The sequence below is a fragment of the Vulpes lagopus genome, chromosome 3 (genome assembly GCF_018345385.1).
Source record: "Vulpes lagopus strain Blue_001 chromosome 3, ASM1834538v1, whole genome shotgun sequence".
NCBI lineage: Eukaryota > Metazoa > Chordata > Mammalia > Carnivora > Canidae > Vulpes > Vulpes lagopus.
In genome coordinates, this window is record NC_054826.1 from 49,833,681 (window position 1) to 49,849,141 (window position 15,461).

General features: G+C 40.0%; 1 protein-coding gene across 5 annotated transcripts in view; it reads left to right on the forward strand.

The window, feature by feature from the left end:
* Positions 1-15,461, forward strand: part of NSG2 (neuronal vesicle trafficking associated 2) — a 100,613-nt gene that overhangs the window by 34,198 nt on the left and 50,954 nt on the right. For 2 of the 5 annotated variants that reach the window (XM_041748770.1, XM_041748769.1), the window contains one exon: positions 8,555-8,705. In XM_041748770.1, the coding sequence (XP_041604704.1) occupies positions 8,577-8,705 (129 nt within the window). In that variant the 5' untranslated portion in view covers positions 8,555-8,576. Of the gene's footprint in view, positions 1-132; positions 1,187-5,389; positions 7,628-8,554; positions 8,706-15,461 lie in introns of those variants that run through there. The other 3 variants (XM_041748772.1, XM_041748767.1, XM_041748768.1) reach the window with 3 other exon arrangements.

Here is a 15,461-nt window from a genome sequence, read left to right on the forward strand (position 1 = left end):
TGTTTATTTATTTTTATTTTTTATTTATTTTTTTTACTGGGGCTGGGGACCGCGCCTTCGCGGCCGGCCCGGCCCCTACACACGTTTAAAGTAGTCTTATTCATAATTGCTAAAACTTGAAAGCAATCAAGATGTCTTTCATTGAGTAAGTGAATAAATAAATTGTGGTACATCCAAACAATGGAATACTATTCAATGGTAAAAACTAATGAGCAATTAAGTCATGAAAAGACATGAAGGACCCTCAAGTGCATATTGCTAAGTGAAAGGAGCCTATCTGAAAGGCAATATAATGTATGATTCCAACTATGTGACATTCTGAAAAAGGCAAATATAATCAATGGTTGGCAGGGGTTTGGAGGGAAGAAGGGAAGGATGAATAGGTAGAGCACAAGGGATGTTTAGGGCTTTGAAATTATTCTGTGTGATATTGTAATGATAAATGTATTATATGCATATCATTAATGGATACATTATACATTTGCCAAAATTAATAGTGTACGATACAAAGTAAACCCTAATATGTAAACTATGGATTTTACTTAATGATAATATATCAATAGTGGCTCATCAATTGAAATTAGTGTTCCACACTAATGTGAGATGTTAATAATAAGAGAAACTGTATGTGTGTTTGCATAGGGTGGGTGGTGGCAGGAGTATTTGGGAACTTTGCACTTTCAGTTTTTCTGTAAACCTGAAACTGCTTTAAAAAAATAAAGTGTGTTGATTAAAAATAAGACAAATAAAACAGCTGTTTGAAGGAAAGGGACCAGTGAAGCAAGGACTTGAGGTGCTAGGGTTCTAGAGAGAATTCATAATAGATTGGCGCAAACCCTAAATTTTCAGTGCTTTCCCCCTTCACACTACTAATTCTTAATGAAATACTTAGAAGCTTAGCAGAAGGCAATGGTCTAGAGCTCTCATCAGTCTCTTGGAGCTGGGGAGACAAACTTTGGAGTTGTTTGCTACAAAAATATCCAGGACTGGAAGGAATAAGATCCTAGAGAAAAGGGAACTGCTGGGAAGAGAGCCCAGTATTTTCTTCCATATTTTCCTTCAAGATATTTTCTGATTTCTAATCTGTCCTAGAAACTGATGACCCAAATATAAAATGGATATGAAGAGGCTAAGAAACTAAATTGAACCTTTGAAGCCTCATGGTGCTACAGAGAAACAACTGGAGGTCAGTGTTTGGCATGGAGGAAGGGCTGATTAACACCCTAGGTTTTCATTTGAGAGCCCCAAGGGACTGTTAAAACCCCAAATAGACCAGATCTTACAAGAACTGAAACCTAGCCTCTAATTACCTCAATCCCTAATTGGATCAAAATGAATTTGCCCCTATTTAACTACCTGTCTGAATAAAATTAAATTATCTTTTTAGGAATATCATGTAATTTAGAGCCTCTATAATTTTTTCATACATAGCGTAAAATAATTAATAAAAAAATAACAGGCATGTCAAAGTCAACTAAGGGAGAAGAAAAAGGTAATAGACCCAGATCTATATGTGATCTGGATACTAGAATTATCAAACACAAACTTTAAAATATTTGTGAATTGTATTATTAAGGAAGCAGTGACAAAATGCAAAATATCACCAAAGACCCGAAACCTACAAGAAGAACTATTAAGACTATCTCTAAATAACTAAAATTAACTAACTCAATAGACAATTTACCAGTAAATTGTACAAGTTAACAACAACAACAACAACAAAAAAACTTCTAATAATAGATTAGAGAATTGAAAGGTAGTTCATATAGAAAATATCTAGGTTAAAGCATAAAGAAGAAAAAGAAAAACAGGTGGACAATACAGAAAAGGCCATAGGAGATGTTGGGGAAAGGTCTGACATACATGTAATTAGCATCCCAGAAAAGAAGAGCGAAAACAGGACCAATACATATCTGGAGAGGTAAAGTGAAAGGAAATCAGTAAGGAAAATCAATAAAACTAAGAGGTGGTTTTTGAAAAGATTTTGACCAGGCTAACTGAAAAAAAAAGAAGAGGGAGGACATAAATTATTAATATCATAAAAGAAAGAGGAGACATTACCATAATTCCATATACATTAAAAGGATAATACAGGGGTACTATGAACAAATATTATGCCCACACATTTAATAATGTAAATAAAATGGACCAATTCCATAAAAGACACACTCTGCCAAAATTCACGCAAAAGGAAATAGACAATCTGAATAAATCTGTATTTCCTAAAGAAATGGAATAAATAATTAATAACCTTTCAAAACAGAAAGCACCAGGCCCAGATGGATTCACTGATGATTTCTACCAAACACTAAAGGAAGAAATCATGTCAATTATCTATCTTTTCAGAAGATAGGAGCAAAGGGTAAACATCCTAACTCATTCCGTAAGTCCAGCATTACCGTAATAGCAAAATCAGACAAAGAAATTACAAAAGAAAACTACAGACTAATATCTTTCATGATTATAGATGCAAAACTCCTCAACAAAATATTAGCAAAATGAATCCAATAATGTATAAAAACAATTATACACACAACTAATTATATATGCAATCATTTATTCCCAGGTATGCAAGGCTGCTTCAACTTTTGGAAATCACTTAATGTAATCCATCACATTAATAGGCTAAAGAAGAAAAATTGCATATTCACTTCAATAGGTACAGAAAAAGCATCTGACAAGATTCAACACCCATTTATGATTAAAAAGTTTTTTTTTTTATTTTTATTTATTTATAATAGTCACAGAGAGAGAGAGAGAGGCAGAGACACAGGCAGAGGGAGAAGCAGGCTCCATGCACCGGGAGCCTGATATGGGATTCGATCCCGGGTCTCCAGGATCGCGCCCTGGGCCAAAGGCAGGCGCCGAACCGCTGCGCCACCCAGGGATCCCTGATTAAAAAGTTTTGACAAGAGAGGAACTTCTTAACTTGATAAAGAACATTGTAAAAAAAAAAAACCCAACAGCTAACATCACACTTAATGGCAAAAAACTGGAAATTTGCCTACTAAGATCAAGAACAAGGCAAGGATATCTTATTACTATGTTTCAGTGTCACACTGAAACTAAACATAGGACTTTATAGGAAGTCCTATAAAATTCAATAAAGGCATGGAGAGAAAATAAAAGGAATACATATTGGGAAGGAAGAAATAAAACTGTTCATAGATGACATGATAGTTTCTGTAGAAAATCTGAAAGAATCAACAACAAAACTCTTGGAACTAATAAGTAGTTATAGCAAAGTTGCAGGATACAAGGTTAATATACAAAGGTCAGATGCTTTCCTATACACCAGCAATGAGTAAGTAGAATTTGTAATTAAAAATGCAATACCATTTACTGTACCACCAAAAAAATTAAATACTAAAGAATAATCTAACAAAATATATCAAATATATGAGGAAAACAAGAATATGATGAAAGAAATCAAAGAAGATCTCAATAAATGGAGGGATATTCCATGTTCATGGATAGAAAAGACTCAATATTGTAAATGTGTCAATTTTTCCCAAGATGCCAGATTTTCTATTGATCTATAGGACCAATGTAATTTCAATAAAAATCCGAGCAAGTTATTTTATGGATATCAACTAATTAATGCTTACGTTTGTATAGAGAGGCAAAATATCCAGAATAGTCAATACAATATTGAAAAAGAAGAACAAAGTTGGGGGATCCCTGGGTGGCGCAGCGGTTTAGCGCCTGCCTTTGGCCCAGGGCGCGATCCTGGAGACCCGGGATCGAATCCCACATCGGGCTCCCAGTGCATGGAGCCTGCTTCTCCCTCTGCCTGTGTCTCTGCCTCTCTCTCTCTCTCTCTCTCTCTCTCTCTCTCTCTCTGTGTGTGTGACTAATAAATAAATAAAAATTTAAAAAAAAAAAAGAACAAAGTTGGAAGACTCACACTATCTGACTTCAAGACTTATTATAAATCTTCAATAATCAAGACAATGTGTTATTGGAGAAAGAATAGACCAAGAGAACAAAATAGAGAACCCAGAAATAAACCTAAATATAGTCAATCAATCTTTGATAAAGAGCAAAGACAATTCAATGGACAGAAGAGAGTCTTTTCGACAAATGATGCTGGAACAATTGAATGTCCACATGCAAAATAATCTAGATGCAGACCTTTCACACTTTACAAAGATAAGCTCAAAATGGATCACAGACCTAAATGTAAAATGCAAAACTATAAAATTCCTGGAAGATAACATAAGAGAAAATCTAGATGACCTTGTGTTTGGTGGTGGTGTTTTAGATTCAACAGCAAAGGCATGAACCATGGAAGAAATAATTGATAAACTGGACTTTATCAATATTAAAAAAAAATTCTGCTCTGCAGAAGATACTCTCGAAAGGATGAAAAGATTAGCCACAGACTGGGAGAAAGTATTTGCAAAAGATATGTTTTTTTTTTTATAAGGGACTATTACCCAAAATATACAAGAATTCTTAAAACTCAACAATAAGAAAACCTATTTTTAAAAATGAGCCAAAGACCTTAATAGACACTTAACTAAAGAGGATATATAGATGGCAAATAAGCAAATGAGAATTTCCACATCATATGTCATCATGGAGATGAAAATTAAACAACGATGAGATACTACTCTGTACCTATTAAAATGGCCAAATTCAAGAGACTTGGCAATACCAAATGTTGGCAAGGATATGGAGTAATAGGAATTCTCATTCATTGCATGAATGAGAATGCATAATGCATAATGGTACACTTTGGAACAGAGTTTGGCAGTTTCTTATAAAACTGAACATACTCTTATCACATGATACAGGAATTGGACTCCTTTGTTTTTCCGTAAAGGAGTCGGGAATTTATGTCCACACAAAAACCTGCACACAAATGTTTTTAGCAGCCACATTCATAATTCCCAAAATGTGGAGGCAACTACAATGTCCTTTAGTAGGTGAGTGGATAAACTGTGGAACACCCAGACAATGGAATCTTATTCAGTGCTAAAAAAAAGATGATCTAGCAGGCCATGAAAAGACATGGAGGACACATAAATGCATTTTACTATGTGAAAGATTGGTTCTTTCACATAATAAAATGCAACTTATGATATGATTCCAACTACATGACATTCTGGAAAGACAAAACTATGGAGACAATAAAAAGATCGGTGGTTGCTAAGGATTAGGGGAGTGGGAAGGATAAACAGGTGGAGCACAGAGGATTTTACAGCAGAGTGACCTATTCTGTGTGATAGTCTGATGGTGGAGACATTACACATTTGTCTAAATCCATAGAATGTACAACACCAAGAGTGAGCTCTAATGTAGACTATGAACTCTGGATGATAATGTTAAGTTTGGATTTAGTCTACTATTTCATTATTTGTTTTCTGCTTATTTCCTTTGTTTTTGTTGTTGTTGTTTTTCCTTTCTGCCTTTTTTGGATTTATTTATTTTTTTTTAGTATTCCATTTATATTTCTTTATTGCAGTTTTGACCTTATCTCTGTATATTTTTGGTTATTATGGGGAATAGACATAACTAATTTTTCACTGTTCAGTGAGAATCAGTAATTTACCATGTAGAGTAGAGATACATTACTACTGTAGTGGCCCCTTTATATTCTCTTCTTTTTGTTGCAGTTATCCTATATATTACATATACACACGGAAAACCTCATAAAAATGTCCTATTTGTGTTTTCACTGTCAAGCATGTTTCCCAGAACTCAATAGGAGAATAATAGTCTATTATATTAAGCACCTTTCAATATCATATTCTCCCATAAGGGATTTTCTCACATCACTCCAGCCCCCTATTTCTTCCTGCAGCCTCTCTCCTGGCTTCACTTACCCAAAAGCTTGGATTTCTTATTGCCATGAGACAGACACTTCTCCTGGACCCCCCCCCTTTTTTTTTTTTAACTAAACTATCAGGATAGGCTTGGAGTTATTAAAGTGTTGATTTCTGCTTGTGAATCACCCATAGCTGTGCGAAGGTTTTTTTTCCCCCTCTGGAGGCAGAAATAATTAAATTGAACAAAAATGTTCACAATTGACTCCATGTAGGTGTCTACATTGTGTTTTCCTCAGATTATGCTTGCACCTGAAAATCATCTTGGTCTTTGGAAAGGAGAAAATGAGAAACTAATATTAGAGTAACTTCCTCTCACATATATACATACCTCTATTGATAGTACCCTGTACAGCTCTGATATGTTATAGACTTTACTGTCTCAGAAGCATTTCTGTTTACACACACACACACACACACACACACATACATACATACACACGCATACATGCACATACATGTCCATTTCATTACTGAACAATACAGATAAAAGCATGTTTTCTTCTGGCTTTTTAGCCAGTAGAGTGTATGCTCATCATGTGAGCACTAATTTAGGTGACCAAACAATTTATCATGGGAACCAGGATATTTTTGAAAGTGAAAGAGAATGCTATTACTAATACCAAAACCACTGGATCTTATGACGTGCATCATAAACATCACTGCAGCTGGGGATAAGTGACCAACAGTGATTTGAATCACAGAGGAGAAACCTGTGGCAGTAGTCTTAATCTCAAAGGATTCCAAGAGTGTAAGGGCAATCCCCAGAGGTGAAATAATTCAGCCATTCAGAACCCTGTCTCTGAGTTAAAAGAGGTTTCCCTGAGCACAGTTTCATCTTATTCACAACCAGTCTGCAAGGAAGGTATTATTATTCCCATATCAGAGATAAAGAAATGGAGGCTTGGAGAGGGAATATAAAATGTCCAAGATCTCCACAGTCAGAACTTCATAGAGCTGACACTAGGACTTCTCCTCCCCTGATTCCAGACACCAACTTGGAAGCCATAAAAAGTTGTGAACTGCATGAAAACATCAGTGGCTATGGATCCAGGCTCAAATTCCAGCTCATGATGCTATACCAGCTGTGCAACCTTAGCTGACCTGTGTGATTATGGTGGTATTGTGAGAATAGTAGCTTCTCACATGCAGTGCTAGCCATGTGCCTCTGAGCTGTTATCACATTCACACCTCACACTAACCCTATCACATTTTGCAAATGAAGGAAATAGTCTGAAAGAGCCTGGAAAAGTGCCCGCTTCATGGGATATACTCAATAAATATAGTTTCCCCTTTACTTCAGGTCAGAGCACAGTGCAGGTACTGAACTATTTTGGGTTTTATAATATTGCTCTGGAAGATTTTAAAAGGTGGTCCCTTCTCCTAATGAATATGTCTCCTTCCTCTTTTTTTCTAAAGACTGAAAGATTGCTTATTATATGGTTGTTGTTGTTATTATTATTATTATTGCCAGAATCCCTCCCACTTTCTTGAAACCATTTTGTCTCATGCCCTGGTTGTGGCCATGCATGAGAAACAGCAGGTGGTGCCAGATGACAGATGGTGTGGGAGCCCGTTCCCCGGTGGGAGGGGGTGCGAGCGAGGGAGCAGGCAGGCAGCTGCCAGGAGCTCTTCCTCTCGCTCGCGCCTCGCTCTCAGAAACTCCCAATCCAGACACAGGCAAGGCGCTGTCCTTTCAGCACCACAAGCTCGGGCTGAGGAGGGAGGACTCCTGGTCGTCCTCCTCCTCTTCAAATTGGCTTGAATCCGCTCTGACCCCCCAAGAGTGCAGCACAGTAAGTAGGCATTTGTTTTTGCTATAATCACTCCTTAATATCCTCCGACCCTTTACCATCCCTTTCACCTCCACAACAATCCGATTTTGCCTAATAATGTTCCATCAGCAGGATTGACAAGAGAAATTCAGTTGTATGGGCTTCATAAGGGTGGGGTGGGAGCACCGTTTGACTTCCAAGGGAGCTTGAGAGAAATAAATGTGATTTGTTTATTTAGTTGGCAATCTTGCAATATGGGGGTTGCTAACTTTCCATGGAAGCAAAAAAAAAAAAAAAAAAAAAAAAAAAAGGCCCTTCACTATTGAGGAAATGGAGGCATTCCATGGCTGAATAACAGAATCAGGTTCAAGCCAACCTTTTTGTTTTGTTTTGTTTTATGAAATTGTCTCTCCTGTACCACTTACATTTCATGTGAAAGGGTACAGTACACATAGAGACATTTAATGTATTTATTGTGTTTTAGGGAGATGGCTGAAGAAAAGCTAGCATAATAAAATAGCAAGGGGGTAAGGTGTGGTGGTAAGGTGAAATTTATCATACAGCAGGGTGACCCAGAATAATAGGATTTAATTTTTCAGTAAGAATTAGCTTTTTGCTGAGGTTATATAACTGTATTAGCTCTAATGTCTTGTTTTTTTTTTTTTTGAAAGCTTGTATATTGTTTGTGTAAGTCTGGGATTTTCCTTGAGTTTCCTGAATTTGAGGGCTATAGAACCCCATGGGAAGGTGGCATATTTTGATGATGAAAGAAGTTTTACTGGATAATGAGTTTCATGTCAAGAAATCTAGCAGAGGATAGATAGATGACTGATCTCTACACTGAAAGCCGAGTGGACCCGTTGAGGACGCTGCTGTTTTCTCTGTCATCAGCCTTCTCTTTCCCTGCCTCACCTCCCACTGTAACTAGAACTCCACTGCTTGTCTTAGGTCTGGGAAGAAAGGCATAAGGATGGTGAAGCTGAACAGTAACCCCAGTGAGAAGGGAACCAAGCCGCCTTCGGTTGAGGATGGCTTCCAGACCGTCCCTCTCATCACTCCTTTGGAGGTTAACCACTTACAGCTGCCTGCTCCGGAAAAGGTAAAGCAGTTGCTCTTTTCCCCATCAGACCCTCATGCTCCCCACCTCCCATCTCAGGAAATAAAGCAGCAAAAATTCCACCTCCCCAAATCCTCTCATACCCTCAGCCAAATATGTCTCCTTTCCTATAAAATGTAGTCATTCCTTTCAGAGACATGACATCTCTTGTGTTATTTCAGGTTTATGGTAAGTGTTTACTCAGTTTTTGTTCACATATACGTACATGGGCAAGACAATTCACCTTTCTTTGTTAAAGTTTTATCATAGCAGATGAATACTAATAAGCTTGTAGATGATGACAGAGAAAATTGTCTTGATTATTTGGGGGAGGTGTTTCAGGAATTCAGTGGTATAGATTTGAGGACAGAGAATTGGATGCAGTCCAACAAGCATTTAGTTTGCACCTGCTAAGGCTGTATCCCTGTGCTACAAGTTATGAAAAGACAAATTACAAAATCCCTACTCTGTATAATGCATAATATAATGCATCAGGGTAAATGTTATACCTGAGAATTTCACAGGTTATGAGAGCATAAGAGTGAAAACAATTACATTCTGTTGGGGTGGGAGGGGACTGGAAGGAACAGGTTAGGTAACCTGCAGAAAAGAACATTTGAATTTGGCTTGTAAAGGTGAGTAAAAACCTTCCATATAGACCATAGGAGGAAAAGACATTTAAGACATATGCAAAGCATGGAGAGCTTTTGAGAAATAGCATGACTAGAGTAGAGCGTCTTTAGGGAGGCGTGGCTGGAAATGAATGACTGGCTGATGGCACATCTCCTGACATGGGAGTAGTCCATGAAGAATGGAGGTGGGCATTTATATAAAGGTGGGCACGGAAACAAAAGTTATCCCATGGACAGAGCTGGGAGAAACATTATTGTGTGAGATCCAGTTGAAAGAACTTGAGATTTTATAATGTGAGCTTTTGCATACTGCAAGAGATAGATTTGGAGGTAAATGATGGAGTTCCCTGGCTGAAGAGCAAACAATGGATCATTCCATCTATTTGATTTTCTCATTGGCATCTCCAGGAGGGCATTGTGTGTCTTAACCAATTGGCTCTATCCAATGAACAGAAGAGGAGCCAAAGCTAGATAAAGGGCCTGGATGATTGGCTGGGGATTGAGTCATCTGTTTTGAAAGTGCGGAGATTGTCAATATGAGAATGTGTATGGGGGTGGCAGAAATAAAGAATCTTTGAGCCATCCTGTGAGACTGATAAAGCTTTTATTTTTTTTTAATTTATTTATTTATTTATGATAGTCACAGAGAGATAGAGAGAGAGGCAGAGACACAGGCAGAGGAAGAAGCAGGCTCCATGCAGCGGGAGCCCGACGTGGGATTCGATCCCGGGTCTCCAGGATCGTGCCCTGGGCCAAAGGCAGGCGCCAAACCGCTGCGCCACCCAGGGATCCCTGATAAAGCTTTTAAAAATAAAATGTGAACAGGACCTAACACTAAAGAAATGTGAAAAAAAAACAGTATTAATGTATTAATTAGGTATCTGCTACGCATATAGCAGATGCTCTTAGTTTTTAGTTGCATATTAGAATCACCTGTGGGGGCCTTTTAAAATCCTGATATCTAGGCTACTCCCCAGAACAATTATGTCAGAGCTCTGGGGGTGACACCCAGGCATCAGTATTAATTAAATCCCCCCCAGGTGACTCATGTGTGCAAAGTTGAGAACCACTGCGCTGGATGCACATTTCCACAGGGGAGTCAGGGATTATGCACTCAAATTTATAGGTGAAAAGGCGAAGGATCAGAGAAATTTGGTTAGTTATTCAAGCTTACAGAAGGAGTAAGTGGCAATGCTGGAATTTGAACCCAGGTATAACAGAAATTGAGGAGGAGCAGGAGGATATTTTCTTGAGGTTTTGTGAGGTTTCAGGAAGATTCTTTATCCTTCTGCCAACAGCTACAGCCTGGAAGATCTGTATGTTCCTAAAAGGTGTGCAAGGAAAAGGGATTGTGGTGAGATCACCCCTCCCCTATCCTTAGACACACTGCAAGTCATCCAGACGTATCTCCCCTTACCCCCCCATCCCATCCTTTTGCCTTCGAGGACTTCCTCTTCTTTAGAGAGGAAAAGACACAATAACCATTGAGTTCCCAGTCCAGATGTACCAAAAAGCTATCCCAAAACCTGAAGGACAAATATATTGAGGACCTGCATGCATGGAAAGGGAAAACAACGCATCCCAAAAGATGCAAATCCCTACAGGGACACATCCTCACAGGGGTACATTACAGACTCTTTCTGATGTTCATGACAAAGTCGTCCTACTAGGCACCACCATTTCCTCCCTTGTGAAGTAGGGATGATCATCCCGGCCTCAACAGTGGTCCGAACAAAGTTAGATATGGCCTCATATGTAAAGTGCCTGGCACAACAGTAACTATAAAAGAATAATGATGATCATTTTCAAGTGCTTCCTAAGTATTAGATTCTGTTCTAAGCCATATGTACATGTGCGCACATGTGTGTGCATGCGCTTTTTCACCCATTCAGTAGTTATTAAGACCCAATAAGGGAATTGCTATTTTAATCCAATTTTTAAAAATGACAAAACTCAGGCATGGAGTGGTAAAAGTAACTTCCCAAAGCACATAGTGAGCATTCTGGTAATCCCTAGGGAACACAGAACCCAGGCAGTGTTGTTCCAGAAACTTCCACTTCAGCAGGAACAAGGAGCCAGCTGGCCTGGGAGTCCACAGACTTGAGCTTTAGCTTGAGCTCAGTTGCCAACAACCCATGGTGAGACTTGTGTGACTTGTTTCTTCTCCCTCAGTCCTCTGTCTTCTCTTCTCTGAGTGGGAAACTCTAGTAGTGATTTTCTATACTAGTATTTTGATTTTATAATATTTACAAGAGTAAACAAATTTTACCCTGACATTAGAACAGATGTGTTAGAAGTGAATTCCACTCAAGCAGCCAAATGGGTCCTCCAAATGCATAGTTAGCAGCATAGACTCTAAAGCTACTTCTCTAGGAGGGTTCACATCTCTGCCCCAACTTTTACTATTTTTACCTTGGCTAATGACTTGAAATGAGTTTCCTAAATTGCCTCAGTCTCCTCATTATAAAGTGGGGATAAGAATATTGGGACTCAGATCACAGGTCATAGGGAAGGTGAATGTGAGTCCTGACACAGTCATCAGTTTTTTGGTTAGGTTCCAGTCAGGTGGTGAGTGTTTGAAGCCAAAGTGTTCATCAGAAAGAAGTATATTTGACCCCAATGTTAAATTATGGGTTTTTTATAATGTAAAATACAGAGTATGCTTGGTGTGTGATACTGTTAATCATCTTTAGAGTTGATCACCAAATGTGCTTTAGTATGGAGTCTGTGAGCCTTAGGGGGAAAACCTTTTTGGAGGCCAAATGGAGAAATGAGCAAGTCTGAAGTCCTTGTGCTGGCCTGGGAATGGGCCACACAAGGCATTCATGGCTGTTGTTTCACTTAATCTTCCCAATGGCCCTGTAAAGGGAGTTTAGTGCACCTGTTTCCCTAATAGGGAAATTGAGGCTCTCAGATCAATGGAGTGACTTGCCCCAGCTTCCCAGATGAAATGAGAGAGCTAGCATTGGAATCCCAGTGCACTGAAACCCGTTTTCCCCACTGCACTGTGTTGCCCTCAATAACAAGAAGCCTCCCACCTCTAAGAGTGCTTTCTCAAACTCTATACCCCTCATCTGTGGCCACACTCCTCCTTGGACTCCCTGGACCAGTTGGTGGGGTCTGGGTATGATACTCCAGAGAGAACATCCTAACCTCCAATGCTCCCTCCCTGTCCAGTATTGGAGGGGTTGGTGGCTGCCTCAGGAGAGGAGATGGGCCTGCCGCCCACCTCTGCTATCATTCTAATCAAATCCTCCACATTGCATCCTGTGAGGGAGCATCCCCAGAGTTGGGACCGAGTCTCTCTCCCATGGAAATCCTTTTCAGTCATCTCCACAGGCTACAATCCCAAATATTTACCTTGGGAAATCCTTATCTGCCCTATTGGCTTCTATTCCCACTGCTCCCACTTATACCTTGAACACTAGCATGTCAAACCTACCCAGAGAAGTGGAGGATGATTTTTCCCTCCAAGGGACATTTGACAATGTCTGGAGACATTTTTGGTTGTGAAAACTTTAAGGGGGGGGCACTATTGGCATCTAGTGGGTAGAGGCTAGGAATGCTGCTAAATATCCCACAGTGCATAGGACACATCCCCCCTCCAAACTGAAAGAATTATCCTGCCCCCAATATCAACAGTGTCAAGGTTGAGAAATTCTGCCTTAGAATTTTCCACACTTTCCAGGGTGGTTCATGCTCCCTCCTCCTTGAACATGCTATTCCTTCTTCCTAGAATGTCCTTGTCACCCCTTGCCTGTCTGTTAAGCCAGTACTGATCTTCCTAAAACCTAGCTCAGATGGCAGCACCTTCCCTAGCCACCTATAATTATACCTATGGTTTACTTATCACCATGGAAGGTATCTACTCACTCACTCATCTAGCACATCTTGTTGGGCACCTTCTATGTGTGAGGCACTGTACCAGGCTATGCATATCCAGACATAAAAAGTCAGATGTGGCCACTGCTTTCATGAAGCTTTCAGTCCAATGGGGAGGAGGGACTTCAAATTATCCATTATACAGACAGCCATATAGAGACACAAGCTGCGAGAAAGGCTATTAGGAAAGAATACAGAGCTGTGAAAGAGGGTAAGACTCAAGAGGCCTAATTATGTTGGAGACTGGTTGGGGAGGTCATCCTGAGGAAGGAGCCCTGCTTGAGACCTGGAAGATGGGTGATAAAGGGAATAGGAAAATAGGGTCCAGGATGTGGACAGGCATTGAGGGAGTTGGAGAAATAGCAGGAAAGCAGGTGGGCTGGTCACCCTGAGTGAGAGGCAGAGATTTGAGAGATGAAGTGAGGTGGGCACCAGTTCATGGGAGACTCAGTGTATATTTTTGAAGTGTTTTAAAGCAGGAGTGATGGGATCAGATTTCTATTTAAGGAAGATTCCTCTGGCTGCTGTGGGCCACCCTAGGGATGAAGGACTCATGCTGAATCTCCTGGTCTCCTCTTCCTCATTCCTTCTAGTGTAGCCCCCTTGCAGCACCAGAGTAGTTTCTCCAAGACAGAAGTGACTGGATTTCCTGCAGCATGACCACCATGAGTGGTAGAAGAAGGGAAAAGACTGAAAGGCGGGAGGTCACCTAGAAGACCACTGCCACACTTATGAAGGAGGTGGTGGTGGTGGGCACTAGAGCAGAGGCAGTGGGAATGGGGAGGTGGGTGGATTTAGGCTGACTTGGTGTCTGGTTGGTTGTGAGGAGACTTGCCCACTAGACCTGAAGGCCCTGGCTCTGCCTCATTGTGCATCCTGGCTGGCATGCAGTGGGCAGTGGGAAATGCTGGCTGAACAAGGCTCCCTGTCCCTTGCAGAGCCTAAAGCTGAGCTTAGTTTCTCCACTTGACAGATGTGGGAATAGACTTGAATCTAAGCAGTTGGGTTACTTTTACAGCCCATGAACATAAGCTCTTGAAAAGCCAGAATATCATCCTACAGATACCAAATTCAGGGACATGCTTTTGGGGCCTTGTTTCCTTTGGTGTATCTAAGTGATTGCAGTAACCCAGATGTCCTACAACCCATCTGTAAGGTTGCAACCTTACAACCAATTATTGCCATTTTACAGATGCAGAAACAGACTCAGAGAGGTGAAATGCTGTCCCAGGACACCCAAAAGAAAACAGTGCAGCCAAGATCTGCACACAGGTGTGCTGGGAGATGCCAACTAATGGGTGGCAGGTCTGTAGAAAGCAAGCCACAAATGGGCACAACCCCACCTTGGCAAAGCCACAGATGAATCATGTATTTGGCAAGCCAGCAACCTAGCTCTGAGAAAATATCCCTTTCCTTTTTACTGATTACTAAGTCTTTACATGTCCTGGATAAGATTGGCTTACCTGCCTGTGGGAAGAAAAGATTGTAGATGTTTGGGTATCCAGTATTGAGGTTTGATACACTTTGTATTTTACATGGTAAACCACATGTGCTTTGCAGTCCTAGAGGCCTGGGTTCAGATCTCAGCTAAGCTATTTACTTACTGTGTGACTTTAGGTAAGTCACTTAGCATCTTTGGGCTTTGTTGTTTTTTCCAGCAGTAAAATGAGCATAATATCTACCTATCAGGCTATTGTGAGGAAAAAGCATGAAAATTGTCTTATGGAACACAGATGGTGCTTTATTGATATAGTTTATGTATTTCACTGGGCATCCAGAATATGTGTCCAGAAGTTCGCATTTCAGAAGATGACTGTAAAAATGAAACATGCCAGAAATGAGGTTTCTAAGGTACAGGGATTTGACAGGGTGAACCTGGACAGGTGTGGCCAGAGGAGATGCCTCTCTTGTCATCACATCCTGTGTGCCTTCTTGGCTTCTCTTGTGGCTTTATCAGAGGGTTCTTTTCCTCCCTAAAGCACAGGATCAGAGAACTTTCAGCCATTCCCTAGGGAGCAGCAGAAAATGCACATCTCTGCAGATTTGAGGTTCACAGAGCCCCCTTGTTCTGCTCTTCAGACACTCGCAAGAGACAGATTATAAATCACCACAAATTGGGGCAAAGACTCTGACCAGGCAATTCCAACAAATAGATATAAATATGGCCACTAAGCCTATTTCAAACTCTTTTTAATTTAAAAATATAATTTTAAATAAAAGATAACTTTTTACCTATTAGATTGGT